At 38.5% G+C, this 26,264-nt stretch overlaps 1 protein-coding gene across 3 annotated transcripts in view; it reads left to right on the top strand.

Moving 5' to 3' along the window:
• The window catches only part of TMEM131 (transmembrane protein 131), a 92,190-nt gene that overhangs the window by 64,023 nt on the left and 1,903 nt on the right, over positions 1-26,264 (top strand). Inside the window, exons 20-40 of one of the 3 annotated variants that reach the window (XM_041468463.1) lie at positions 2,218-2,370; positions 2,525-2,600; positions 2,706-2,820; positions 4,304-4,442; positions 4,534-4,643; positions 5,023-5,089; positions 6,020-6,171; positions 7,432-7,574; positions 8,694-8,880; positions 9,949-10,134; positions 12,095-12,253; positions 12,839-13,434; positions 16,553-16,728; positions 17,916-18,043; positions 19,260-19,384; positions 19,532-19,690; positions 20,365-20,539; positions 20,848-20,969; positions 21,076-21,172; positions 22,260-22,357; positions 23,626-23,789. In XM_041468463.1, the coding sequence (XP_041324397.1) occupies positions 2,218-2,370; positions 2,525-2,600; positions 2,706-2,820; positions 4,304-4,442; positions 4,534-4,643; positions 5,023-5,089; positions 6,020-6,171; positions 7,432-7,574; positions 8,694-8,880; positions 9,949-10,134; positions 12,095-12,253; positions 12,839-13,434; positions 16,553-16,728; positions 17,916-18,043; positions 19,260-19,384; positions 19,532-19,690; positions 20,365-20,539; positions 20,848-20,969; positions 21,076-21,172; positions 22,260-22,357; positions 23,626-23,789 (3,327 nt within the window). Of the gene's footprint in view, positions 1-2,217; positions 2,371-2,524; positions 2,601-2,702; positions 2,821-4,303; positions 4,443-4,533; positions 4,644-5,022; positions 5,090-6,019; positions 6,172-7,431; positions 7,575-8,693; positions 8,881-9,948; positions 10,135-12,094; positions 12,254-12,838; positions 13,435-16,552; positions 16,729-17,915; positions 18,044-19,259; positions 19,385-19,531; positions 19,691-20,364; positions 20,540-20,847; positions 20,970-21,075; positions 21,173-22,259; positions 22,358-23,625; positions 23,790-26,264 lie in introns of all 3 variants that reach the window. The other 2 variants (XM_041468462.1, XM_041468464.1) reach the window with 2 other exon arrangements.

Raw genomic sequence — 26,264 nt, 5'->3', positions numbered from 1 at the left:
GCAATTTTTTTTTTTGGTGGGGGGGTTGTTTGTTTGTGTTTCTTTTGTTTATTTCATTTAGCTTTATTTTGTTTTGGCAGATACTACTTCTCATAGTACCTGTGTTCCTCAGGCATAGATTCCTTGCTGTCATCATTCTTTCTCTTCCCTAGATTATTGTGATTTTTATTGTCTTCATGCTTTTTCTAGGAATGCTTTCAGACAATTATTCTTTCAGGGGATCTTTGGCCTCCTGCATTTTGTTTGGGAGTATAGATTCAGATATAATTATCACCATTGACAAGATTATTGACTATTTACTGTGTTCAAGTCCCAAGCTTTTCAGAGCAGTCAGCTTCACTTACTACTTCCATTAATTGATCACTTAGCTCTTTTTATATTTGAAAACGTAAAATACTTACTTTTACTTTTACTTTTCTTGGAATAATTTCAAACTAAACTTATGCTCACTGAATTGATGCTAATCTAACATTTAGTTCTTCTGTAATGCCTCTATTACTTATGAAAATAAGCCTAAAATAGCACCAGTTCTTTTTGTTTCAGTGTTTGGTGGAGAAACTTGGCAGCTACACCATCCAGGAATAACTAGGTGCTACTATTTTAGTAACACATGCTTTTCAGTTCATACTTAGGATGTAATTCTCCTGCAGCTGCCTGGTTCCCAGAGCTGTCTGTCTGTTTATAATTTTAGTGTATTTGTACCTAAGTGTGATTTCTGGTATTCTGTTGAAGGTTGTCACAATACACTGACAGTGTATACAGGCCTTGTAAAGGTCAGCATCTTGGTTTAAACAAATCTTAGCTCTGTTGACTTCTGCTTCATAGTGTCATCTTTGCCTCACAGTGCCACCTCTCAACTCTTCTCTGATCAAAGCTCATCTTTGAGGACCTCTATGCTAAATCGCATTGTTCTGTTTTTCTTATTACTGCTGAACAATTTTTTTCCTCTTGTCTGTTGTTTCATGTCTAAATGCTATGTAAAGGTCTTAGTAAAATACAGTTTATTTGTTCTAGAGGCTTTAACAAACCTGTATCTTGTCCCATTGATGACAGTTTGTTACTCATAGGAATTCACAGATGAAGCTCAGATAGACCTCCTAATTCAGTTTAACAGGACTGTACTGTTGAGGATTTATTCTTGTACTTTTTTTCCTTCTGCAATTACTACTCTTGTGACTGTTGCAATATGTAACTGTTTCCTGAGGCCAAAAGCAAATTTTGAACCTGCATAAGGCCTCTTCTACTTTAGGATCACTTAAACTTAGAGAATTTTTTTAGAAGTCTAAAGTATTGATATAAGGGGAACAAGAAAAACATGTTCATTTACAGATAGCCTTGGATATTTATATTTGCTTGTACTGATTTCTTTTTTTTTTTTTTTTACATAAATCTGAAGTCTCCCCACCAGTCCTGAGTTGCACTTTTATCTGCTTTTGTTTCTATTATTTGTTTCATCTGTGCATATCAGGGTTGAGTGTTGAGGTAAGGTGTAAAATATGACCATGGAATCATTGATTTACAACTGAGGCAGGGGTAGAGCTTGAGCCTTGTGAGGATTTTGATCATGACAACTAAACTACATTTTCTGTGCTTAAAAGGTGAAGTAATGTTTACTCAGAAAAGGAGGCAGGCTGTAAAGGTGTGGGGAAAAAATGTCCTGTTTTCTTCTTAAATGTAGTTTTGGTGTTGTGTCATAATTACATTTGGGAGCAGAAAGGAGGGTTTTAAAAGCCCTCTGTCACCTGTAGTTTTTGTAATCGTAGATTCCCTTTACTCTTCTCTTCAGATGATTTCTGATTCTTAGCAACTAATTACTATTTCTAATTGCCAGCAGTGATCTTTTACAAAAAGACTGTTTCCCTTTAGTAAGAGGAATCTCAGCAAACTGAAGTTTTCTCTTGCCTTTCCTTTTCTGATATTTTTTATCATGATTTGATTAAAGAGCGCTGTTGTTTGAGCCCTTCCAAGATACTTCAGGTGTTCTTAATTTTCAAAGAAGGGTGAACTGTATTTGGAAGCAGATGGAGGAAAGAAATACAACTTCACATAAACTTACTACCTTGAAGTGTTGCAAATGGCATTTCTTTAGGATAGCATAGTTAAAATCACAGTTTAGCATTTCAGCAGTGCTCTGGTCTTTGCCAGCCTGCATAAATAGATACATATGCCGGGGAAAAATGCATATCCTGCAGACTTTCTTCCTTTTATTTTCCTTAGGGGAAAGTAGTTCACCAGAGCCTGAACATTATGAACTCCTTTTCTCAGAAAGTGAAAATACAACATATACGGTCTCTGTCAGAAGATGTAAGGTTTTATTATAAGAGGCTAAGAAGTAATAAAGAAGATTTAGAGCCAGGAAAAAAATCAAAGGTTTGTTTATGTCTTATTTCTAAACATTTTTAAGTTCTCTTTTCTATATAGCATATGTAAAGTTTCTGTGTTCAACAGAAATCTTCCCTCTTTTTTTCTTTGGTTATTAGATTTAATGTGTTGTTTAATTGATTGGCTCTTACATGTTTTGCAGATTGCAAATATTTATTTTGATCCTGGTTTACAGTGCGGAGATCATTGTTATGTAGGACTGCCTTTTGTATCTAAATGTAAGTAAAGTTCAACTTCATAATGAAAATAATTTAAAATGAGTTTTCTCCTTAAGTAATGATTTTACTTGAACATTTATAAAAACCCATTATTTCCTACAGCAGATTCTAAAGTTCAGCACAGCATAGCAATGCAAGAAGATGTATGGGATACTGACTGGGATTTGCATGAGAATTTATTCAAAGAATGGACAGAAATAAAAGAGAACTCAAGCCATAGGTAAGTATTTTATTCCTGTTGTTTGCTCAGGCTTTAAGTCAATAATAATACTGTGATATTTGTGGTCTTATAGAATACAAAGCTTGTTAATATTGCTGTGCTCTTTAAGAGAGGGAGCCAAGAAAGAATTGCTTGGCCTTCTCTACAAAACTTTTGAAAGTTAAAAACAGTAATAATGTTCCTCAAATTAAAGGCAACACTGAAAGTTAATATTCACTGAGTTGATGGAGTTCTTTACAAGATTGTAACAGCAAGGCAGTCTCTACTCCACAAAAATTTCCAAAACCAGATTATACTGGTTGTTCAGTATCCCTGTTTAAACTGTTTTAAAATAGTATCCTCAATATCCCTTCTAAGATTTCATAAGGTTTTCTGTTATTACCATACCATGATATTTGCATTTCAGTGAATTACCAAATTTTCTTGTATTTTACTTTGAGAAGATTAATGGTTGCTACTTAATATTTAGAAAAATTAAACTCTGTAGACTGCTACATACCTTTTAAACATCTGTCTTCTCGTACATAAAGTTGATTGAATCTCCAAGAGACACGAGTTAACATAAACAGCGTGTGTGTCTTTTGTGTTGATAGCATCCAGATTACCCTTTCAGAAAAAGTATGTGAAGAAGCAAAATGTCTGTGTGCAACTAAATAGAATAACAAAATCATTCCCCTCTTATCAGTTCTGTGTTGTAATGGTGATATATTATTAACTCCTGAGAATCTGATCTAATCAGAATTCTCTACTTAGCCACACCAGTAACTTACAAGAATGTTCTATCCCCTACAATAAGAGAACAGTAAAGGAGAATGCTACTGAAGATTAGTTCTGAATAAGAAGTAGTTCTAACTTGAATATACAATGCTTTAATATTATTTATTATATTTTAAAATACTTAATCTTTTTAAGAGCGTTAAAGTTACTCAGCTGTCCAAAGGATCATTCAGGGAAAGGAGAGAGAACTTCTGAAAACAGAGAGGTTGTGACTTGGACATTTGGAGTTTTTCCAAAATATTTCTCTGGGTTTGAAGCCTAATATTTTGTCTGTTTTGCTGAGTGGAGAGCTCAGTACTTTTAGTTTAGTTTCAGTTCGTGCTGGAGAGCTTGTGGGAGAAGGGGACCCAAGTCTGTTGTGCAGGTTGTTTAATAGCAAAGAACTTCATTCACTGATGGAAGTAGTGGCTAGCACCAAGTATGACTTGTTCAGATTTGCTTTAGGTTTATTAGACAGAGGTGCAGGCACACAGTCTGTGTATCCATTGCATTTAGAGTAGATGTACTGATTTACTGTGCCTATGCAGGCAAAATACATTTTCTGGATTGTGGATGCTATATGGAGTTTTTCGTTTCTACTGGTTTGTACCTTTGCAAATCGTCAAATAGATTTTGGGTCATTTTTCTTACTGATCTGAATCTCAGTGATAGTCTCAAAATTTGTTTCTGCAAAACATAAAAGTGAGTTTTATAACTGTTTCTCCAGACTGAATGCTGTATTTGAAGTGGACACAGATCTTCAGAAGAATGTTCGGTTGAAAATTACAGCAGAAATGTCCTGGCCTTCCATCCTTAGTTCCCCACGCCATCTAAACTTCCCTCTTACCAACACAAACAGCTCATCAGTAAGTTATTTTAGTGATAGTATAATTTAAACAGATATTTCTAATTGCATTAATGGTAATGTAAACTTATAAAAAAATTCTTTCTGAATAGGAAGAAGAAATTTTTCTAGAAAATCCAGCTGATGCTCCTGTGTATGTTCAGTTTCTTCCAGTAGCTCTATATTCTAGCCCATCCACTTTTGTTGATAAGCTGTTAGAACGGTAAGTGTTGTTGTGGAATCCTTGGGGTGTTCTTTCTGGGCACAGAAAATCTGTTCTACAAGGAATGAGTGCATGATATGGCAGTTCTGTTGGTGGTTCATATTGGCCACCTCTAACATTTGAATCGTTAGGCCAGTTGAGAACTGAATCTCTTGCCATTGAACACACATCTGAATTTTTTACTGAGCTAAAATGTGTTTATATTTTTTCCTTAACTTGATGTACAATGGGGGGAAATAAAAAAAAATAAAATTAAGTGATGCTTTCAGATGCATATTGGGCTACCATAGACACTTGATTTGTGCTAAAATTCATAAATGCAAGTATGCCATTACCTTCCCTGATCTGTGAGAAAGAAAAAATTGCAATTTCATTTCAGGTTTAATTTGAGTAAACCAGCTAATTTCAATCAGAGGACTCTAGAGTTCCAGGTCTTCAGAAATTGTGTACGTATTTCAATACTTTCTTGGTAATTTTAAATTTAGGTATTTTAATGTTTTAATAAGAGTTCAGTCATAGATGTGTTCGAGTTTAGGTATTAGTGTGGAAAATGCAATATAAATGTAATATCTGTTGGAGACCAGGAAATTGGGAAAAGAAATATTTCTTCAAATGTAACTAATAAAGTGTCACTTTTTCTATATGCTTGCATTATAATACAACTGTGGAAGTTACAGGAAAACTACATTTTCTCATTCACTTATTGGCAGAAATATTTTCTTCAGCATAGTGGTTACTAGTTCTAAAATTAGCAAAGAATTGATTATTCCATTGCTTTTTTGATTCTTTTAAGTGATTTGAGTATTGTGGACTACTTTTATGTGTGTGCATTTTCATATAGAGCATGCCACCCACATCCTAAGCACTACCTTTTTTATCTGATTTTTCCCCTCCATTTGCAGTTTGTTTTAGATTACCATTCGATGCTTATTCAGTGTCTCAAGACAAATGGCAAACTTAGCAAAATACACTTCTTTGAGTAGGTCTTCTGTTTGGTTTGCTTTACAATGGAAAATTCCAAGGAGAAAAAATAGTCCATAATGGTTTGATACTAGTTTAGTGTTCAAAATATATATGTAAGAACTTCTGATCTTTTTCTTCCACTAGAACTTTATGAATCTACATGGGTGAAGTTTAGCTAAGTTCTGTTTTGTTGTGCTGTTCTGCTTCTCCATTAACGCAAGCAGTTTACTGATAAGTAGGGAAATTCTTGTGCTATCAGAGTTTCTGGTTTAAAAAACCAGAATATGTCATTGAGTAGTATCCTTTTTTAGGACAAGACCAATTTTCTAGCTAAAATAATGCCATTTCTATCAAATACATGTAAAAATGTCCTATTTTTTAAAGCCTTGCTTTGTTTGCCCCACCCTCTTAAGGTCCAACCACTACAGACCACTGTGGGACTTACAAAGGGCCTGGCTCGTCATTCCATTTTAAGTTTAATATTAAAACCTGGTGAGAGAAAGTCTGTCAAAGTAAAGTTCACTCCAGCTCTTAACAAAACTGTTTCATCATTGATTGTTATCAGGTAAGAGATATTTCTGAAATAAGTGTGTTTTTCTCTGTTTTTCTGTTTATGTATAATATCATACTTGTGATCAGCTGTCCAGAAACTATTGGTTTTACAAGAATAATTGTAGAATCCTGTGTGTCTGCAGAGAGATTTGATGTCATTGTGACATGTCTTAGAGTATTTTAACTGTATTCATATATATTCAGTGATATATAAGCCACTGTTATACATGCCGCAGAATCACAGAAGGGCTTGATTTGGAAGGGAACTTTGAAAGTCATTAATCCAACCCCCCTGCAATACCAGGGACATATTCAGGTTTCTCAAAGGTCTCTCAAAGGTCTGTCTGATCTTGAATGTTTCCAAGGATGGGGCATCTACAACCTCTCGGGGCAATCTGTTCCAGTGTTTCAGTACCCTCATTGTAATTTTTTTCCCCTAAATCTAATCTGAATCTACCCTGTTTTAGTTTTAAAACCGTCAATCCTTTTCCTGTCACTACTGAACCTATTAAAAAGTTTGTCCCCATCTGTATCGCAGGCTCCCTTTACTGGAGCTCCTGGTCACCCTGAAGCCTTCTCTTCTCCAGGCTGAATAATCCCAGTTCTCTCAGCCTCTCCTCATAGCAGAGGTGCTCTATCCCTCTGATCATTTTGGTGCCTCTTGTCTGGACTTGTTCCAACAGGTCCATGTCCTTCCTGTGCTGGGCACCCCAGAGCTGGACACAGCACTCCTGGTGGGGTCTCAGCAGAGCAGAGCAGAGGGGCAGAATCCCCTCCCTCACCCTGCTGCTCACACTCTTTGGATGCAGCCCAGGGCTTTCTGGGCTGTGAGTGTGCATTGCTGGGTCATGTCCAGCCTCTCACCCACCAATACATGGAGATTTGATTTCTGAAATACATTCTACTCTGTCTTGAAAGAAGGGTCTCTGGTTAGAGATGCCCTTTACAAGATGAAGCTACAATGCAAGTTCAGTCTTTCTAGTAAAGAGCATTGAGTTCACTTTTGTGTCAGGTGTGATGCCTTAGTAAGAGATACAGATTTTAACTAGTATTTCACTGGGGTTTGTATTTGTATGTTATGTTGTGATTTCTTAGGGTTTTGTCTTGCAAACACTACATTTGAGACCCCTGCTGTTTACTTCCATAATGTGGGGAATTAACTGTGGAGCAGCTATTTGAACAGGATGTTTGTTCTCCAGATTTGGCATATGGACTCATAGTCTATGGAGAAGCTTTTATGAATGTTGCCCCTCACCCATTTTTTTTCCCGCAGAAATAATTTGACTGTAGTAGATGCCATAATGGTACAAGGACAAGGCACAACTGAGAGCTTGAAGGTTGCAGGCAAACCTCCTGGTCCAGGAAGTTCTTTACGCTTTAAAATCACAGAAGCATTATTAAAAGACTGTTCAGAAAGTGAGTACTTCTTGAGTTAATATGCTGAACAGAAAAGAAGTGTATTTTATGTGTAAAAATTGATGTATGGAAATATTTTTCCCCTCTTCTAGTGACCCAGAAATTCAACTCCTTTAAATACATTAAAATTGCTACTTTATTTAGGCAGAATACAAAATATGTGATGGTTTTTGTTTTAACATGAGAATTAGGAAATAAAACAGAAGCTCTTTGTCCACTTAAATTCAAGACAGAGGAGATAAAGATCTTGGCATATTTACTAGTAAAATCTCTAGTTCCTAAATTTAATACAGATTGGATTGTGGGTGTAACTTCCAGTGTACTTCTTTTCTTCACGCCTTCATAATCTTTAGGCACATAACCATTGGGGAAAAAAGGTTGGGCATGTTCCTTGGTGAAAATTAAGTCCCAGCCAGATTCTAGTCTGAGATCAGAGAGAGGTTTTCTGCTCTGTAGCCTCAGGCTTGTTTCTGAGAGGAGAGCTAAGAGTACCTTTATTACCTAAGAAACTGGTAAAAGAGTTTTAGTTATATCTGGTATTAAAATCTGCTTTGCTACTTTGCAGTTTTCCAGACATTTCTAAGTGCCATATTAATTATTATATGTGATTATTCTGCTTTTTGTGAGGGGTGACTAAGAAAACTTGAAGTAAAGCTTAGTCACTGCCTTTTACCTGTTGTGATTGGGGATTTTTTTTTTCTAATAAGATATATGTAGTTAAGCCATGTATTTTTTTTTAAGACACAGCATAAAAAGAAACAAAAAAAACCGTTTTAATTCTTCCCTTGCTGGGACTGTTCACAGAATACCATAACATTAGGAAGTACATGAAAGAGCTTTGCAGCTTAGGTGATTTCTTTGTGGGGCAACAGTGCTGTCAGAGGTTGGGTTTGTGTTTGTTCTGTGATGAGTTTAGTGGGCTCTGGAATTGTACAAGTGCCCTACCTTGACAGTGATGGGAATCTGGCTGCAGAGATATGTTCCTACAAGTTAATTTCCGTGGACCTTGCTAGTCCCCCTTCTGCTGTAATACTGACAGAACTCTCGTCTGCTGTAAAATATAGATATACTGAAGGACATCTGTTTAGCATAACACTAACCACTGCTGTTTGTTTCTAGAAATGAAATATAAAGAACCTAATTTCACACTCAGAAGAACGTTTAAAGTGGAAAATACAGGGCAGCTGCAGATTAATGTGAAAACGATGGAAATCAGTGGCTACACATGTGAAGGATATGGATTTAAAGTAGTTAACTGTCAGGAATTTGCACTAAGTGCCAATGCCTCTAAAGACATTGTCATATTGTAAGTGGTTTTTCTTATATCTAAATGGAGCGTTGCATTCAGAATTTTAATTTTGTTTCGGAGGAAGACTCTCTTGGTTAAATTCTGAGGGTTTTTTCCTGAAGTTTTGAGTGTATAGGGGTTTTGTACAGTGTTATACGACTATGACATTTTTCTCTCTTCTTGCAAACACTATTTGATTTTTTTATTTTACCATGTTTTTGTGACTGACTATAGTATTACTTCTATTACTGTCCAGTAAGTATAACTTGCTGTGTTGGAATAATGTTACTATATGAGGTTATATAAATTTCCCTCATTTAACTTGTGAATGCACATGGGACCTAGACCTACATATGGTTTTGGTGCATTGCAGTATGTAGAAGAGAGCCTTCAGCCCAAGGATTTTTATTGTAATGCGCTGTATTTTAGTCTTGAATATTTCTTCTGTTGCCTTAATGACAATGATTGTGTAGTTCTATCATTTTTTATTGTAAAAAATCTCTGCACCAAACATTGATCTTTCAACAGTGCTTTGTTGTAAAGTTAACTATGCAGAAAATGGTATCTAAAGTTCAGAAATTTCTTCTGGTCTGCAGGTGGATGTATGAAATATTGCTGCAGTGAAATAGTATTTCACTAGTATTTCTGCACAATCTTAGTTTGTGATGAGACTGTGATACAGTGGTACTGTTTTTCAAAAGTCAGGTTTGTGACTCAAAGGTGAAGTGTTTGAAAATGTATAGCCCTCACAGTACTTGGTTCCATTACTTACTTAGTCCTGCTGTTACATTTTTACTGCATTCATAGCTTTTATTAACAGGTGTGGTAAAATATTTTCAGGTATTATAACATCATATGGTACCTCAGGAGTAATCTAGAACAAGATGTGTTAAGCATAGGTGTTGATGAACATAGTCAAACACATCTTGAGGTATTTGAAAGATACACAAGTATTTTTAGGCTGTGTGGTAATCAGTGGAGGTGAATTACAGGTTTTTTAATTTATAATTTATGAGTTATAAAAATTGCCTCAAATTTTTGTGCTGTTCATATGAAAAGTTCTGATGTGCTTTATGTTGTTTCCAGGTTTACACCAGATTTCACTGCTTCCAGAGTTATACGTGAATTAAAATTCATCACTGCAGGAGGCTCTGAATTTGTATTTATCTTGAATGCATCGCTTCCATATCACATGTTGGCAACATGTGCTGAAGCACTGCCCAGGCCCAACTGGGAACTGGCACTGTACATAATCATCTCAGGAATAATGAGGTTGTGTGTGTGTTTGCTCTTACTGCTGTATGGGCACGAGCTGCCACTGCTCGAATGTGGGTTACACAGAAGCTCATGGGTATTCAGCACATGCTCTAATTGTTGTACAGTAGAATAGGCTAAAAGCAGATCAAATTGATAAACACTCCTATAGATTGAGTGAGAACTGTTTAAGGCAAAGGAGTACTGACTTTCTGCTCAAACCAAGGACAAAATAATACACTTCTTGCTTGAACCTATTTTCTTAAGTGAGATACATACTCCTGTTAGCCGTGATAATCTGTAGGGGTTTTGATAAATAAGCCAAACTTGAGACATATTAGGTATTAAGGCATTGATAGCAGTGAATTCCTGTAGAAATGTAAGCATCCTTCTGGAGTATTGTGCTTTAGAGAGATATAAGGCAGTGACTGTAATGAGCTTAGCAGATGCTTTGGGTGAATTTAACTTTGCTGCCACTTGTAATGTGACAGACAACTGGTGATACTAATAATGGGATTTCTGAGAACCTGAAGGACATTATTTGCAACACTGCACACTTACAGGTTACATAGCAGGATATTAATGCACGTTTTTCCTCAGCAAACAGACATGCTAATTATACCTTGTTGAATTATGAGTTGAAAATGCCACCATTTTCACAATCTAACCTGTACCTGTCTTTATATGAAATCAAGAGTTATAAACCCCATGTCCCTGCTCACCTCTTGAATGTGAGAGACTTTACCCCACTGCTTCTCTTGTGCAGAGAAAACCCTAGCATGGAAACTTATCAGTATGAGTTTTTACTTATCAGTAGCAACAAATGCTGTTTTTCTTAGTGTTAAGCTTATATCTTAGTGGGAAATGTATTAGTGATGTAGATGCCTCTGAAGTAAAACTGGTCTTTCTGTGTGCTGCAAATCCAAAGCATTATCACACACATGTCATATTCCTTTTCTTCCACTACAGTAAATTACTGGCTCTTCCATTTTGCAATTGTTCACTTAGGCTGTCTTTCATTGTAGGGATTAACAAAAGAAATAGAGAAGATAAAGTTACAGCCCACTTCATTTTCTTTTTTGACTCTTCAGCACTTTCCTAAGTAATGCAGTGTTTAGTGAGGAAACTGCATTTTCCAAAGTAAGAGGAAAATTTCTGTTACTTAGGAAATTTTTTGTCGTCACTAACACTGCATTACTTAAAAGTGCTGAGTGAGTACTTATGCGGTTTTCTTCTATATATGGGCTAGAAATGTATGGGCTGAGTTTGGTTTTAATTTTTTGACAAAGTAATGTTTGTTAGCTCATAAGTGCAGTTTGCTTGGATAATTTTATATGTGCTGTATTTATTAATTAGACTTCACAAAGAATAGACAGTACTAATCCCTTCCCTTACTATGTCTTTTTCCTGAAAATACAGAAGTCCTTCTTAGCAGCAAACTAGAGAAGAGTCCTATTATATTTTATAATATTCCAAGATTCCTGTGCATAAACTGCCTTTAACTTTTAGGATGCCATCATGTATGTGTTTGCTAGTTGCCACTAAAATAACTCTTCTGTGTCACTGCAAAGCTATCCTTAATTTCTAGGAATGAACACTAGGAGTTTGTGTAGTCCATGTTTTTTAGTTTGATAATGTGGTGTTTATTTTTGCCTTCCCTAAATCACTACTGCTTTGAATAGTGACATGCTTGTGGCTGCAGGTGTTGAAGTCCAACTTTTTTTTCTTTTGGATTAATACACTTGGCAACTGCATGTCAGGCTTGCATCTAGCTCCCGTTCTCAGTGCTGGTGATTTGCTTATCATGCCAGTCTTGTGTATGTTATGTTTCGGTCAGACAAAATTGTGGTTTGGATGCAATTTTTAGTATTTTCAGTACAGGATACAAACTTTTTGTCCTGTGTGATTAGAGTCGTTAGTTTTTAAATGCTCAAAACTAAGAAATAAATCCTTAGATGACTACCTTTCTTCTTTGCAGTGTACTCTTTCTCTTGGTAATTGGAACAGCCTATCTAGAAGCTCAAGGAATTTGGGAGCCATTTAGAAGACGCTTGTCCTTTGAGGCCTCAAATCCTCCTTTTGATATGGGAAGGCCACTTGATCTCAGGAGAATAGTTGGAATTTCATCTGATGGAAAGTAAGTAAATGTTTGGGCTTCTTGTGGTACTTTTGCCATTTATTTCTTTGCTTCTTTAGTTATCAGGTCAGTTAGAAAGTAATACTGCTCTGTAGAACAGGTGAGTGAATAAAGAGATCCCCCACAGTTGCTTGTAAAAAGATGGCTTGGATGAAAAGATGAACTTTATGATTGTAAGGAATATTCTTCTTTTGGGGGAAAAAAAGGAAGGGAAAAAATACATCCACCAAAAATCAAACCCTGCCAAGTTTTCTGTTAACATTCTCAAAAAATGAAATGTATAGACTGCAAAAAAAAAATTGCAGGCCAGAAGTTCCTACCTTAGGTGTCTTATGTTAAGTAAAGATCATCTCCTTTCAGTGTTCCCTCCATCATATCTGTCAACAGTCATTTTCCTATGTGCAGCAGGTGAGTGACCAGAAAATGGTAAAGGCTACTGCCTTGCCAAACCAGTTTTAGGCATTTTTGCTGGTTGTATGCCAAGAATAGTATAGTTCAAGGCTTCTTTTGGATATAGTGATTCTCTTTTCATAGTCAAGAATGGAAACACTGCAAAGTATGTTGAAACGTGTGTTACTCTTCCAGCTTGAATACACTTGGATCGGATTCTAATCACAGTTCGTCCAGAGGAATTTATGGAGCAGGCAGTTCGTCTTCACGATCCGGTGCAGGGAATCATAAGCAATGCAATGCAACAGCACACCTTCACAGCAATAGAAATACACCTGATGTTGAAAACATCAAATCCAAAACTAATTCAAGTATAACTAACAGGACTTCAGCACAAGCAGCTTCCATGCAGTCAGTAAACAGAACGGGCCCCTTTACCTTGGATTCAGGTGCCACAGCTCAGACTCATGCCGCAGGCAAAAGAGCCAAGGGGACAAGGCAGAACCAGCAGCTGATGCAGCAGCAGGCACCAGCTTTGGCAGAACAGCCCCTCCAGCAACCCCCTGCATCTGGGCCCCAGCAGCAAGAGCAACAGACTGAAAGTGCTTTGCCACAGCTCCCGCTTCTCAGCCCGCCTCACGGAGAGTGTGCCAGCAGCAGAAGGCACAGCTCGGAGGATTCAGATCTCACTGGGCTCATAGAAACTATGGAAAAAGACTTTGACCACCCAGAATCCCCTTCCCCTGATGTGTTTACAGAACAGCCCCCATCTCCACTAGCAAAAAACAAAGGTAATACAATTCTGTTTTAATGGGATGATTCCCTGTGTAAACTACAGGACAAAGTTTAATCAACTGTAAAGGTCATGTTTTCGTAGTGTGGGAAGGGAGTGCTTCTCTGTGGTTCCCTGCCTGTGCTGTGTGCCTGTGTCTTGAGCACTTCTATTACCTTATGGCAGTGATGTTTGCTGTGCAGTGCTAGCTTGTCATTCTTCCTGCAAAAACGGCAGCATGTTTGGATGAAAGCAGGTGTGAATATCTAACCACTTGAGTCTCTGAAAAGGAAAAATGCTTTTTGGTGCTACTCCTTTGCCTTTGGGTTGGCATCTGTCCCTCTCACCTCCATCATTTGGGCTTGTGGCTCAGGGTTGAGGAAGGGAAAAGGAAGTTGTCCTAGTGTATTGTGAAAAGTGAGGCAGAGAGAAAGGGAGGAGGAGAAGAGAGGGAGAGATGAGTAAATAGTCCCCGTGGTATTGTTTGGGAATGGAATTCTTCGTGCCCAGACTTGCAGTTGTAGAAAATCCTTAATGTCAGGTGGTCAGCAAATTAATATAAGGCACCTGTGTCTACAGATTACATTCATTTTTGGATGAGACTAGAGTTGAGTTGGACTTATTTATCCGTCTTTCCAGTTGTGTAGTGCTTAAAATAATGAATTGAATTTCATGCATTAGATATTTGAAATTATGTCAGTTACTGCCTTCTTATGAACACTTCTTGAAATAGGATTTCTAATTATGATTTTTGCTTTAGCAATTTCAATTGCATCTCAGAGTTATATGATTATTTAGTGTTAATATGTTTATTTCTAAACAATTTTTCATTTTTTCATACCAACACTTGTACAGAAATGGCATCGTGTTGCTTATTAGAGGTAAAGTTAAGAAAATGAATCATGGGAAGGTGTATAAACACTGCAACATCTGTAAGATTGTGCCTCACCAAAGACAAAGGCTTCACTCTGTTAGGTGGTAATGAGTAGAAAGTTCTTAATTAGTTCAGAGTGGATGTTAGGATATGTTTGGATTTTCAAAGTGGAGACTCTGAAGTGGTGAGATGTTTTGGTGTCTCACTGAAATACACTAGTGTGTTTCTGAGCTGTTATGTTTTTAGTTTTCAGTGATAGGTGGTTGGGAGAATTAAGAGAACTGCCATCAGTTTGTCAGATATTTATTCCATAAAGGCTAAATAGGACTCCAGAAGGTGGTATGATTGTAGGGAGGTTTCATGGATGATGTCCATAATAGCAAACAGTGCAGTGTTGGAGCTCTGGAAAGCAAAGTGTCTGGTAGTGAGGATGCAGCATTCTCATGGGTTACATATGAACATACATGAGTGTGTAGCGGACTGACCCAGTCCATGTACTGAATGCCTGAAAGCACTTTGTCGTGCATCTGCCATTTCTAGCTCCCTGTAAGAAGGAAGCAGCTCTTGAACTTGAGAGCTTTTTGTGATGCAGCTGCATGCAGTATATGGAGATTGTCAAGTTTGATTTTACAAGCATATTCCCGCTCCAGATAATGTAGTGTCCACTCCCATTTTCCTCTTCAAAAATGTAAAAACATAAAACCATAGGGGAAGTTCCACAGTCTATCTGCACCTACATATACACATGGATATTTGTCTTTAGATAAGTACTTAGAGCTAATCACAAACTTTTGCAGAAGCAGCAGCTTCTGGACTAAAACTGTCTGTCGTAAGACCTTGTGCAGAATTGCTGTTTTATATAGTCTTCTGTTTCAGCTTTCTAATACTTGGATCCTAGCAGACTGCAGTGGAGGCTGCATTAGATTTTTGTGAAACAGCTGCTTTATGTTACGTTTTAATGTCATTATAACATTTTACATAATTTTCTAATTATGAACATTAAACTGTTTAGCAATGCTGAATGTAGGCTACATTTCAAGCAAATTTGGAACGAGGCCTTCTGAGGCCCAGCCAAAATGCCCCCAGTATGCTGGAAGCCAACCTTGAAAAAATGTTCATAGAAAGATCTACTTGTATTTACATATCTATTTGCATTCACGCTAAAAAGAGTATTTTTATCTCCAATATTTTTGTTGTCCTAGATACTGAAAACACTGGTACTTATGTCTTAAAAAACAAAGTTTGAAGGCACTGATGTGTATCTGGTATTTTCCAAAATACTGAAGGCAAATTTCTGGTTTGGTACAAATGTTACCATTTTGCCAAATGAAATATAGCAGCTGTCAGAGTGCTTCCAGTCTCAATTCCAGCTCGAGCTAGTACAAATTCCAGAAGAGGCAGAATCCAGTTATTCAGCACAGGTTACTTGAGTCTTTATCTGAGGGAACAGTTAAATCCATCCAGGAGGCTGTATGCAGGCACTGTGTGGCTCATAAATGAGAGTGCTTATTTTGGAGAGCAGCATCTTAGAAGGATCCTGTGAGTAAAGGCACATACTACAGCTAGTAAGATGTAAGACTGTTGTGAAAGCTCAAATCCTGTGAGAGCACAGCAGCAGGCGACGGTAAGCTCATGAAGAATCTGCACACACATGAACAGTTGCTTTGTATTGAGAATAGTCCACTCTGAAGGAATAAAATATGTCAGGAGGAGAAAGTATGCTTGGGTGTGAGATTTTTCAGGTTTTGGTCATTTGAGTTTTTTACCTCATTGCTAGACAAATACTGTTAGTGATTTTTCTCATCCACACTAGTCTTATTTCAAATTGTTTTCTGTTTTGTTGGGGGTTTTTTTTCAACTGACAAGCATGCTGATCATTTCTGTTCTTCATTTGTTTGGATGGTAGAGCTTTTGCCGTCCTTAGAAATTTACGTTTAAATCTAATGTTATGTGGTTTAACTGTCAAATTGGATTCTATAGTGTTCAAAAGGAATGCCAGGAACAGAGCAGAGAGGAATTGTAGACAACTAGGTGCCCACATCCATGGAGAGGCAACGGGGACAGAGCTCAGGAGCATAAATGTGGTGGTCATTAGGATTCTTCTTTTGCTCACATTTGGTGCAAAGGAGCAACAGTGGTTGGTGTGTCATAACAGGCAACAAACTTCAGAGGCTTAATCATATGGGGTAGCCTCAGAAATGAAGGGAACTCTCCTGTCTCTGGGCACTGCTGCTGAGCATCTGAAGCATCCTTATCTTCCTAGGAAAAGGGAAAATGATTCAGCGCAAGGCTAAGCCACAGAAGAAGCGGGAAGAAAAGGACAGAAGAGGGAAAGGAAAGCAACAGGAGGATGAGCTGAAAGATTCCTTGGCAGATGATGACAGTTCTTCAACCACAACAGAAACCTCCAACCCAGATACAGAACCACTTCTCAAAGAGGTATGGCACTGCTGAGAAAAGCCCTTGTATGGCTGTGTGTCACCTGTTGGAGTAGGAACATAGTCTCTCTCCCCCACACCATTCTCATATAATACCTAATAAAGGAAGAATGTTAATTAAAAAGCACCTTTCCTGATTCTTGCCTTCACTGCATCAAATCTGCACCTCTCAGTGTGAACATGCTTGAGCCCTGTAGTCTCAGGACTAAAAATGCTCAGGTGACTGTGACTTGAATTAGCCAGCAGCTGTCAGCAGCATTGTGGTGATTATCTCCTGGCCTGTTCTATTTGCAGAATAAAATGCCAAAGTGTGAGTGCTAATTTCATTCAGTAATTAAGGTGCATGCTAAATCATGGCTTTTGCCAGTTATAAAGGCTCAGATCAATGGTGGTAACTTGTCAGCACATAGTTAACTTAATTACCATATACAATTCCCCTACCTTTGCTTAACTTATTCAGCTCACGTGCTCCAAGGTAATAAACTAATGTCTACAATTTGTGTTGTGGTTGGATTGTCATAGATATTTTGTCCTAAAGCAAACTCTGACAAACAAAGGAGAGGTAATGCCAAAGGGAAGAAAACCAATCCTAAATTTTGATATCTTAAATTTGAACTTTGTATAAGACAGGAATTATAGCTGTGGGAAAAAAGAAATCCGTGGGATATATTTTAAAGGTTACAGTTTAGTAAGTTGTCACTTGAAAGTTACTGTTGATATTTTCAGGATGGCTATTTGAGAATATACTTGTATTTAGAAAGTCTGAGAAGTGTGGCTAAAGAAAATAATAAACTGAATGGTGAAGTTGCTCATATTATTTGCTTTGTTGAAGAGTGTGTTTTAGGTGGCCTGGACTGCATGCAGCAGATGTAGTAGGTCTCAGTACAGAGCTGGCATCATATTATATAGACTTAGAGGCTGTGGCCAGGGGAGCTGTGTATTTGCAAACATTAGATCTCCTTGAAGCTCATTAATTTGTTATTTCCATTTCTGCTTCTCTAAATAGAAAAAATAAAAACCATATTTTATAGGCAAATTCATTAAGTCGTGAATTAATACTTCTAATACTGCAAAAATGCTCATGTTTTCCAACAGCATTCTTTTCTCTGCCCTCTTTGTTATGTGTGTTCTGATGCAAGAAGGACTTTGCTTCTCATGATTATTAATGTGACATTATGTCTTTTATAGGAACCTGAGAAACAAAAGGGAAAAGTTATAGCAGAAAAACCCGAAAGTGAAATAGTCCCAGTAAAACAGAAAACCAAAAAAGTGCTTACAAGTATCAAGAAAGAAGTCCCTGTAGATGTGAAAACCAGGTAAGCATAATGAAGGCTGTTTAGTAAGGAAAGTATCATGTTTAAAGGGAAAATGGGTTGATAAAATTGTCTGTATTTGACTGTTGTGCCTGCTAGTTTGGCAAACGCCAACAGCAGGTACCTTTAAGCAGCTTCCTCTTCCTTCCTGATGTCAGGGAATATCTGAAGCTTGCAAATAATAAATTACTTAATGGAAACACAGCACCTAAGTGAGAGCTAAATCCAGCGATGAAAATCAGCAAAGCAGTGTTAAGGTTTTTATAACAGGTATTGCATACAAAAAGTGGGGTTAATGATTCTAGGGGCAGCACGCTGAGCCAGCATTAATGTGAGTGCATTAATGTAACTGCAGCCTCAGTTTCCTTTTTCATATCATAGAGTAAAGTCAGTCTTGGATGCTTCATTAAAGGAGGCTGCTGCCTCTGCCAGTCCCTGTCCCTTACTGGCATGTGGTTGATTGCAGAGCATAGATAGGGGAAAACAGGAAGAATCTTAGTCTTACTATAGCTAGTTCATTCCAAAATAGTATTGTGAAATCACATTGGTATCCAAGTGCCACAAAAGTAAACTTTACCAAATGGAGGTATGGTATATCAGCTGTGTTTTTCCTGCTGTAATTAATAGTAGACTGAATTTACAGTTAGAAGAAATTATTGTTCTTCAAAATATTTCTGAAAACATTGCCTGGCAACATCTCCTCCTTATTTATTCTTACAATTATGTACTTTGCTTTATAACTCACAAGTTCATTATGTGTGACAGTTTTCAAAGGCCACAATGACAGCTGGCTTGGAATTCTTCTGCAAGAAACGGGGAAAATAGTTCCTCCCTAGAAGGTTTGAGAGACAGAATCAAATACCTGAAGAAAAAGAGCAATATACAGCCAATTGAATTTGGTGGTACATTTAAGTAGATTTGTATTATTGATTAAAAAACAGTCCTGTATATTTAGATCAATAGTGTATTAGGAGCATGGGATCTGACAGGGGTATATAGGGACAGAGTAGAAACAGTGCAGCTGCCATTTCTTATTGCCACTGTATAATCAAATGGGATTTGTGATCCTGGGTGAAAGCTGCTGGAACGTGATTGAGCCTAATACAGTGTGTGGAGCAGTGTGGGTCAGATCTCTATATATGTGTGTGTGTTTGTGTATATAAAAGTGCTTTTCAGTAATTCAGAGCTTTGAAATAAAATAATTTCTGTTTTCTTTTAGTCCCTTGGAATTGTCTTATACTCCCCCACTGGAAAACAAGCAGCGCAAAACCTTTCCATCCAAGATCTCTACACCTCACCTTTTGTCGAGCAGCTCTAAATCAAGAAACCTCCCTAAAACAAGAGGTAGTGTGAGGCTGTTTTTTGTAAATAGCTCAAGAGTTTTGTCTCATTGTCTGTAAGCCCTCTTGAGTGCTTAATTCTAAGTCTGGTGTGAGAAGAAAGCTACTCCATTTATTATCCACACACTTGGTTTTGCTTTTGTTTTAATAGGTCCAAGCAGTAAGTTAATGGAGAACAGGCCATCAGTATTAGCAAAATTTCTCCCCAGTGGTTCTGCACAGGAGCTAGGAAACACCAGCAGCTCAGAAGGGGAAAAGGATTCTCCACCACCAGAATGGGATTCTGTGCCTCTCCACAAAGCTGGCAGCTGTAAGTAATCACTAGACAATGGCAGAATGAGTGTTCTGCAATTAATATCTGTAGATAGGCTTGATCTGTTTATAGATCTTTCTGTCTCCTTTTCACTGCATAGCTTAGCTCCATTTTTCTGCTGCAGGCCCCATATTGGTAGCATCTGTTATGATTTGGGAGGCTTGAAAATGGCATGGGCAGAACATGGGTCACTCCACAGCTCTCCAGTGATGAACAGGATTCAGAAGCTGCTGCAGAAATTGAGAAAATTATAATTACTGCTCAAAAAAAAAAGTATTTTCTACAGTAGATGGGGTTTTGCTTGGTCAGGTCTGCTCCAGCCAAATTTGGAACTAATTAGATTATTTGCCTTTGAGAGGGATCACTAGAAACACCTTAATGCAATGGTTAACTTGGGACACTTACAATTTTTGTGATTGTATTGTAAATCTTGTGTGGGAACCAACTCACCTCCTCCTGGTTGTTTGTGCTGCAAATCAGTCTTTCTGAAAATAAACAGCAGACCTGAATAACCATAGGTGAACATAGAGAAGGAGCTGCTGCTTCCATCACTGGGAGCAAACAGCATTTCTCATAATTCCTCCATTTGACCAGAAGGGATAGCAGAAGTTCAAGAAGCCTTTGCTGTAGTGTAAATCCTACAGGAAGATCTTTTGTGTTTCTCTTTATAGCCACAGACAACCTGTATAAGCTGTCTCTGCAAACCCTGAACGCAGACGCCTTCCTGAAGCAGCGGCAGCCCTCTCCAACGCCCGCCTCGCCATCTCCCCCTCCTCCTCCCACCTCCTTTGCTTTCGGGCCACGAGGAGGCACCTACAGCAGCATCGTCAACAGCAGCTGCAGCAGGTGAGTCCAGATCCTACCTGCTGCTGATTTCCCAGGCACTGAGTGCTTGTGGAGCTGTGCTTCACATCTCCCTATTCCCCATTTCCTCTTCCCATGCAAACTGCTTTTCTGCAGATACACCACTGTGAACACCTTGCCTTGCTGTACAGCATGGTAGATTGGAAAAATGTGCAATTACATGAAACTGTTGAGCTATTGTAAACATTTTCTTGAATGCTAGCTTAAATTGCTGCTTTTTAAATCAAACTGCTGAAGTTCAGAACCTTATTCTTTTTTACCCTCTTTTTTTGGTTTCTTTCTCATTTTAGTGAAACAAAAAACAAGCAGCCTAATGGTACCAAACATAAGCTGGCAAAGGCAGCTTCTCTTCCAGGCAGGAATGGAAACCCCACTTTTGCTGCTGTAGCTGCAGGTTATGACAAAAGTCCAGGTACTGGAACCAGTTTGGAGTTTTTAATAATTCCAAATATTTCCTGAATATTCTTTTATTTTGCTGGGGTTTATTTTACTCATTTTTTACATACATATTCTCACAGGTGGTAGTGGTTTACCAAAGGTTTCTCCAAGCAAAACGGATGTTTCCAGCAATATCAGCATTTCCCACACAGTTGTTGACAGTGATGGCTCTGACAGGTAATTTTTATATTCTCTAGGCAAATACCTGGACCCCTAGAAAAGAAGATAGACTATTAATGGTATTTTAAAGGGAGTGACAGAATATTCTGGTTAGGCTTTTTTTAAACTGTTTTTAAAGTCTAGGCACATCATCTCTCGCCTTGCAGAAAAGTTTAGGAGTGGCAAGTGACTCAAAAGTGGAGAGAAAGATGTTCTGCATGTGATAGGAGCTTTTTTCCTCCTCATTCCAAGTAATTCAACATTCTGTTCCTGGGCATCCACACAATGAGAAATCAGCTTGGCTCTCTCAGTGCTGAGGAGTGTGTACCAAGGTCACTTGAGGGGTCACAGGCAGTGTACCTTGCTGTACAGCAATGCCTTTCACTCCTGTTTTAACACGGAGACCAGAACTGTCACTGGGCTTTGTGCTTTCAGTAGGAGCAGGACAGAGCTGCACTCAGTCACATTCCCTGAGGCACATGTCTTTTCTGACATTTTGGCAGTTAGTTGTAAAAAGCAGTAACCTTTCTGGAGTAGGAAAGAGACTTGAATTCAAGTTTGCATATGTAAAGGAATTGCTCTCTGAGTGAGGTTTGTGCATTGGAATTTTTGTTTGTTTTGGTGGATGTTTAACACCAGTTCCAGTTAACTTATCTGTTACTTTTAAGAAGCTTGTCCATGGGTGTATTTGTATCCCTTCCAAGTCACTGTAAATTTTATCTGCTTAAGAAAAAAACTGTGCTGTGCCTTGAACTCCATGAGTTTTTTGAAAAACTGATCAAAAGAGCTACTCTCATGTTTGTTTGATATTCATTCTACAACTTAAAGAGCACTGTCTATATTATTGTGTTACTCCAAGGTGTGTACACATGAAAATGTACATCACCAAAATCTTTTGTTAAAACAAAACCAAACTGATTTCCTAACTCTTGATCACCATTAAATATTTATTTAGTATATATTTAACTATATTTTTATATGGATATATGTAATAGCTAAACATATATACACACATACATTTGTATATAGATCAGTAAGTTAGTATTGTCAGTGGTACCATGTTAATAAGTTGTGTACTGCCTTCCTGTTCCTCTATAAAATGTAGTTCGGGTTTGTGGAGTCCTATCAGCAATCCCAGCAGTCCTGATTTCACACCTCTCAACTCCTTCTCTGCATTTGGACACTCTTTTAACTTAACTGGAGGTGAGCTTTTCTCTTCAAATATTTTTCTGTATCCAAACAGGTGGAGAAATGTTGTGTCTTCATGCCACTGGTCTAAATACAGACATTGTTTCCATCCTCACTCCTAAAAGGGAGTATGTAGGAACACTTGTTAAAAATTTGGTGTTATATTCTGAGTTTCACTCCAGAGAAAGTTAGTGAAATCTCATAGAGTGTTTGATAGCTGAGAATGCGTGGGTTTGGAGTTTCTCTGTTGCAGTGAAATTTCTGGATTTTGGGGGTTATATCCTTAGTCTTCTTCCTCTCCATCCCTCCCACAAAACTTTACTGTAGGTCCCACAAATGTGCCAGTAGGCCTGTGGTTTCCTAAGCATAAACACCTGCTTAAAAACATGGCTCTGTCAAGTGAGGCAGTGGCCCGGCCCTCGTGTTGCTTTCCTCTTGTGTTTTCCTGCAGTATTTGTATAGCTGCACCATGAACTGATGCATGCTAAACCCAGCAATTAATTAATGTGTTTAAATATTTGGGTAAATTTCCATGCTAAACCCAGCGATTAATTAATGTGTTTAAATATTTGGGTAAATTTCCATAAATGTAATAGAGGTGGCCAGGCTTTGAGGTAGCAGGGCGTGAATGTTCTCTGTACTTGGGCACATGTGGTGTGCTTTGAGGTGGCTGAAAAGATGATAAGCAAAGTAAACTTCGGATGTGGCATCAGTGTCTACTGGAAAAATGCTGTTTACTGCAACAGTTTGATGTCTGCTGGAAATGCAAAAATGGCAGCTGCTACTCTGGAGTTCTTTCTTCTTCATCAGCAACACTTGGCACCCATGGCTCTGAGGGCACTCAGTAAAAGGCCTGGGATCAGTTCTGTGTGCGAGAAGCAGGCAAGCCATGACTGCTGGTGCTCCCTTTTCCTTCTCATAGCAGAGCTGGAGTCAGGGCTGGAGCAGTCCCAGTGCTGCCTCTTCCCAGGAGTCACCTGGGAAGGGAGTGCTGCAAGGCAGATGAGTGCTGCAGACACAGGGAACTGCCAGGACTCTGAGTGCTGCTGTGCTTAGGCTGGACTGAATTACCCACAGCAAGGGTTCAACTCTTTACCCCACTATACCCATGATGAACTTTGTGGCCCTGTCTGATGCTGATCACATGAGATGATACTTGTATTACATTCTAATATCACTGCAGCAGGACCTGCTAGAAAAATATGGGAAAAAATGGTGAAAAGTATCGCTCTTGGAAAAAGAGGAAGAGTAATGTACTCATTTTTATTTCATTCTGTTTTTAGAGGTTTTTAGCAAGCTTGGCTTAGCTCGATCTGCTTATGGGCAGGATGTTCAGAGAAACTGGAATGAATTCAATAATGTTCCATCATCCATCTGGGATCCTTCAGCTACAGATTCTGTACCCTCCTGGCCAACAAGCTCAAGTTCCCCAACTCATACGACTGCAGTAAGTATTCAGTCCATCCAAATACAGTAGTTTATTACTGTTACCCACCTGTTCTGTATGTGCCATCTAATTTAATTCAGAGGAATTGGGATGAAAATAAATTAACTGAAGAATAAAAGAAGAGGAAATTGACATATATTCATCTTGGTGTATTTAAGTTGACATGGCTGTTGGACAGAGAGTTATTAGTCTCCTCACTTGCAAATGATGAATCCATGTACACTGCTTCCCATAAAAATATTTGTCACAAGAGCACCTTGCAGCACTTACAAAAGTGTGTTCTGCTCCCACATCCTTCAGGTTTGCTCCTGTGCCATGGCTGGACACTGCATATGTTACTTCAGGTTTGATGGACAGTTGCAAAATAGGCAATATGGTAACTTCCACACTTTGATTCTGCTTTCTGAATCCAGTATTACACCTGTTTGGAAATTAACAAAAGGTCCCAGAAAAAACTATCTAAAAGACCTTAAATATATTCTTTTCAATTTAGGAAAAAACACTAAAGGACCGAACACAAAATTAAGTCTTTAAACTGAGTGCTTATTTTGGTGAAGATTTTGAGTATAGCAAAAGAAGGAGAAAAAACCCCAACTTTACAGATTGCAGTGTGCCCTGTCATCCTTGTGTCAGACTAGAACTTATGCTGCAGCAGCTGTCTTCACTGCCAGCTGAAATCCTTCTTCGTGTTGACTTCTGAAAATGTTTTTGTAGTGAGTAAGAGGCAGTGTTTACTTCACCTGGGAGCAGTTCAGATGGAGTGGGGGAAGGCAGGGATAGAGGAAGCCAAAGAAGGTCACACAGCTTCTTATAGACACAGGCTTGCAGATCCCACCCTTGTCACATGGTTACAACCAGAGCTGGAACCTCACTGAAACTATGTAAGGAAAGATGTTTGGATTTTGGTCACATGGAGGGCAAGTTTCTCAGCATTTGATAGAGGGAGGGCTTGAGGACAACCAGAACAAGCTCTCTAGCTCTCAACTCATATTTCCCAGCTGCTTCTGAAAAATATTTAGAAGTGTGCTTCAGGAAGCATCAAGATGGAAGCCAGACAAATGATATAGAAGTGTCAGGTACTTCATTTAAGTACTTTGATTTGGGAGGAGATATTTTAGGAGCTTACTCAAGGAGAAGATCACATAATAAACAAGAAGCAAGCAGCAAACTGACTGAAATACTCAAAGCTATTATAAATGATAAGGATATTTTCAAGTGCTTATGGCAAGCCAGAACAGGAAAGCTTGGCTTTTCCTGTTACTGAGCCTCCTTGCTCCAGGTGCCTGGTAAAGAGAGCAGATACCAAGCCAGGGCCCTGCCCCTTCCTCTCTTCTGGGACAAGAGCCAAAGCCATTGTTGCAAACAGCGCTTAGGCAGTGGCTCCTGTGTTACCCTTTTTCTAGGAAGGTTTCTGGAGAGTTGATTTTGGTTGTTCTCCTTCCTTATTCCTCTTGCTTTCTCATTGTATGCACAACTCTGCTTTGGTGCTAAGTAGCATTTGCCTCCTGGATCACATCTCCCCTCAGCCTGGCTGCTTTGCTGGTACTTTTCCCCAGGTTTCTTTCTAACCACATTCTCTACTCCCTGTTCCTCTATTTCTCTGTGTGTAGTTCTGCCTGCCATCCACTTTGTATCTCCTTCCACCAGCCTTGAAAGGGCACAGCAGGTGCTCTTCTCTGCTGCTCCTGTCCTGGTTGCTTCTGATTTATGAGCAAGTGCCTTTCTATCGTGATCTCTCGAACACTTTTGGGACAAGTAGGAACAAATAGTTCCTGCCTCTTGCCTGCAGCAGGAAATAGGGTGGACTTTTAGTGTGTTAGGGTAGGTTCCTGAGCAGCAGAGTGAGTGTTTCATGCTGTAGGCTTAGTAGTCTAAATGCTGACATAGCTTAAATATAATCATTGATTTATATGACAGTAATACACCCTGGTCTGGCTCAGTTTCTCAGTGACATCGTAGAGTCCTGATGTTGTTGGCCTGGTTAACCCCCAAGTAATGCTCAGAACTCCTGTCCAGCCCTTGGTAGCAAATTTTGTGGTCTGTTAGCATCCAGCCAGTTTCAGGTATGATTAGACTGAGCCTGTCTTCTTCATTCCAGAGCAGAGAATAAAAACCTAAAAGGAAGAAATTTTCAGATTCTACCTTGTTTTCTTTCCTAAAGGGATTTTTATTTAAATCTTCAGATGCAGGGTACACTGATACTGGTTAACCTTTAGTGTGTGTTATCTGAGGGCAGAGATCTTGGGAAGGGGTGCCCTATCTCCAGCCACTAAATCCAAACATAAGGATGCTTGTACCTAACAGCACTTACTCAACAAGTCTGGTGCCTTTTGGGTGTATCAAGTTTCCAGTGTATTTGCAAATTGAATTTACAGCATATCTACATTAAATCTGTTGACACTGGGTTATGTAGTGCCAGAAGCCTACATGTAGCATTTTCTGTGCTAATATTAGCAGAAAGTTATGCTAACCTTT

Source organism: Pyrgilauda ruficollis, unplaced genomic scaffold (genome assembly GCF_017590135.1).
Source record: "Pyrgilauda ruficollis isolate IOZ18807 unplaced genomic scaffold, ASM1759013v1 scaffold22, whole genome shotgun sequence".
Classification (NCBI taxonomy): domain Eukaryota; kingdom Metazoa; phylum Chordata; class Aves; order Passeriformes; family Passeridae; genus Pyrgilauda; species Pyrgilauda ruficollis.
The sequence above is the reverse complement of the archived record's forward strand: the minus strand, read 5'-3'. Positions and strand labels throughout refer to the sequence as shown.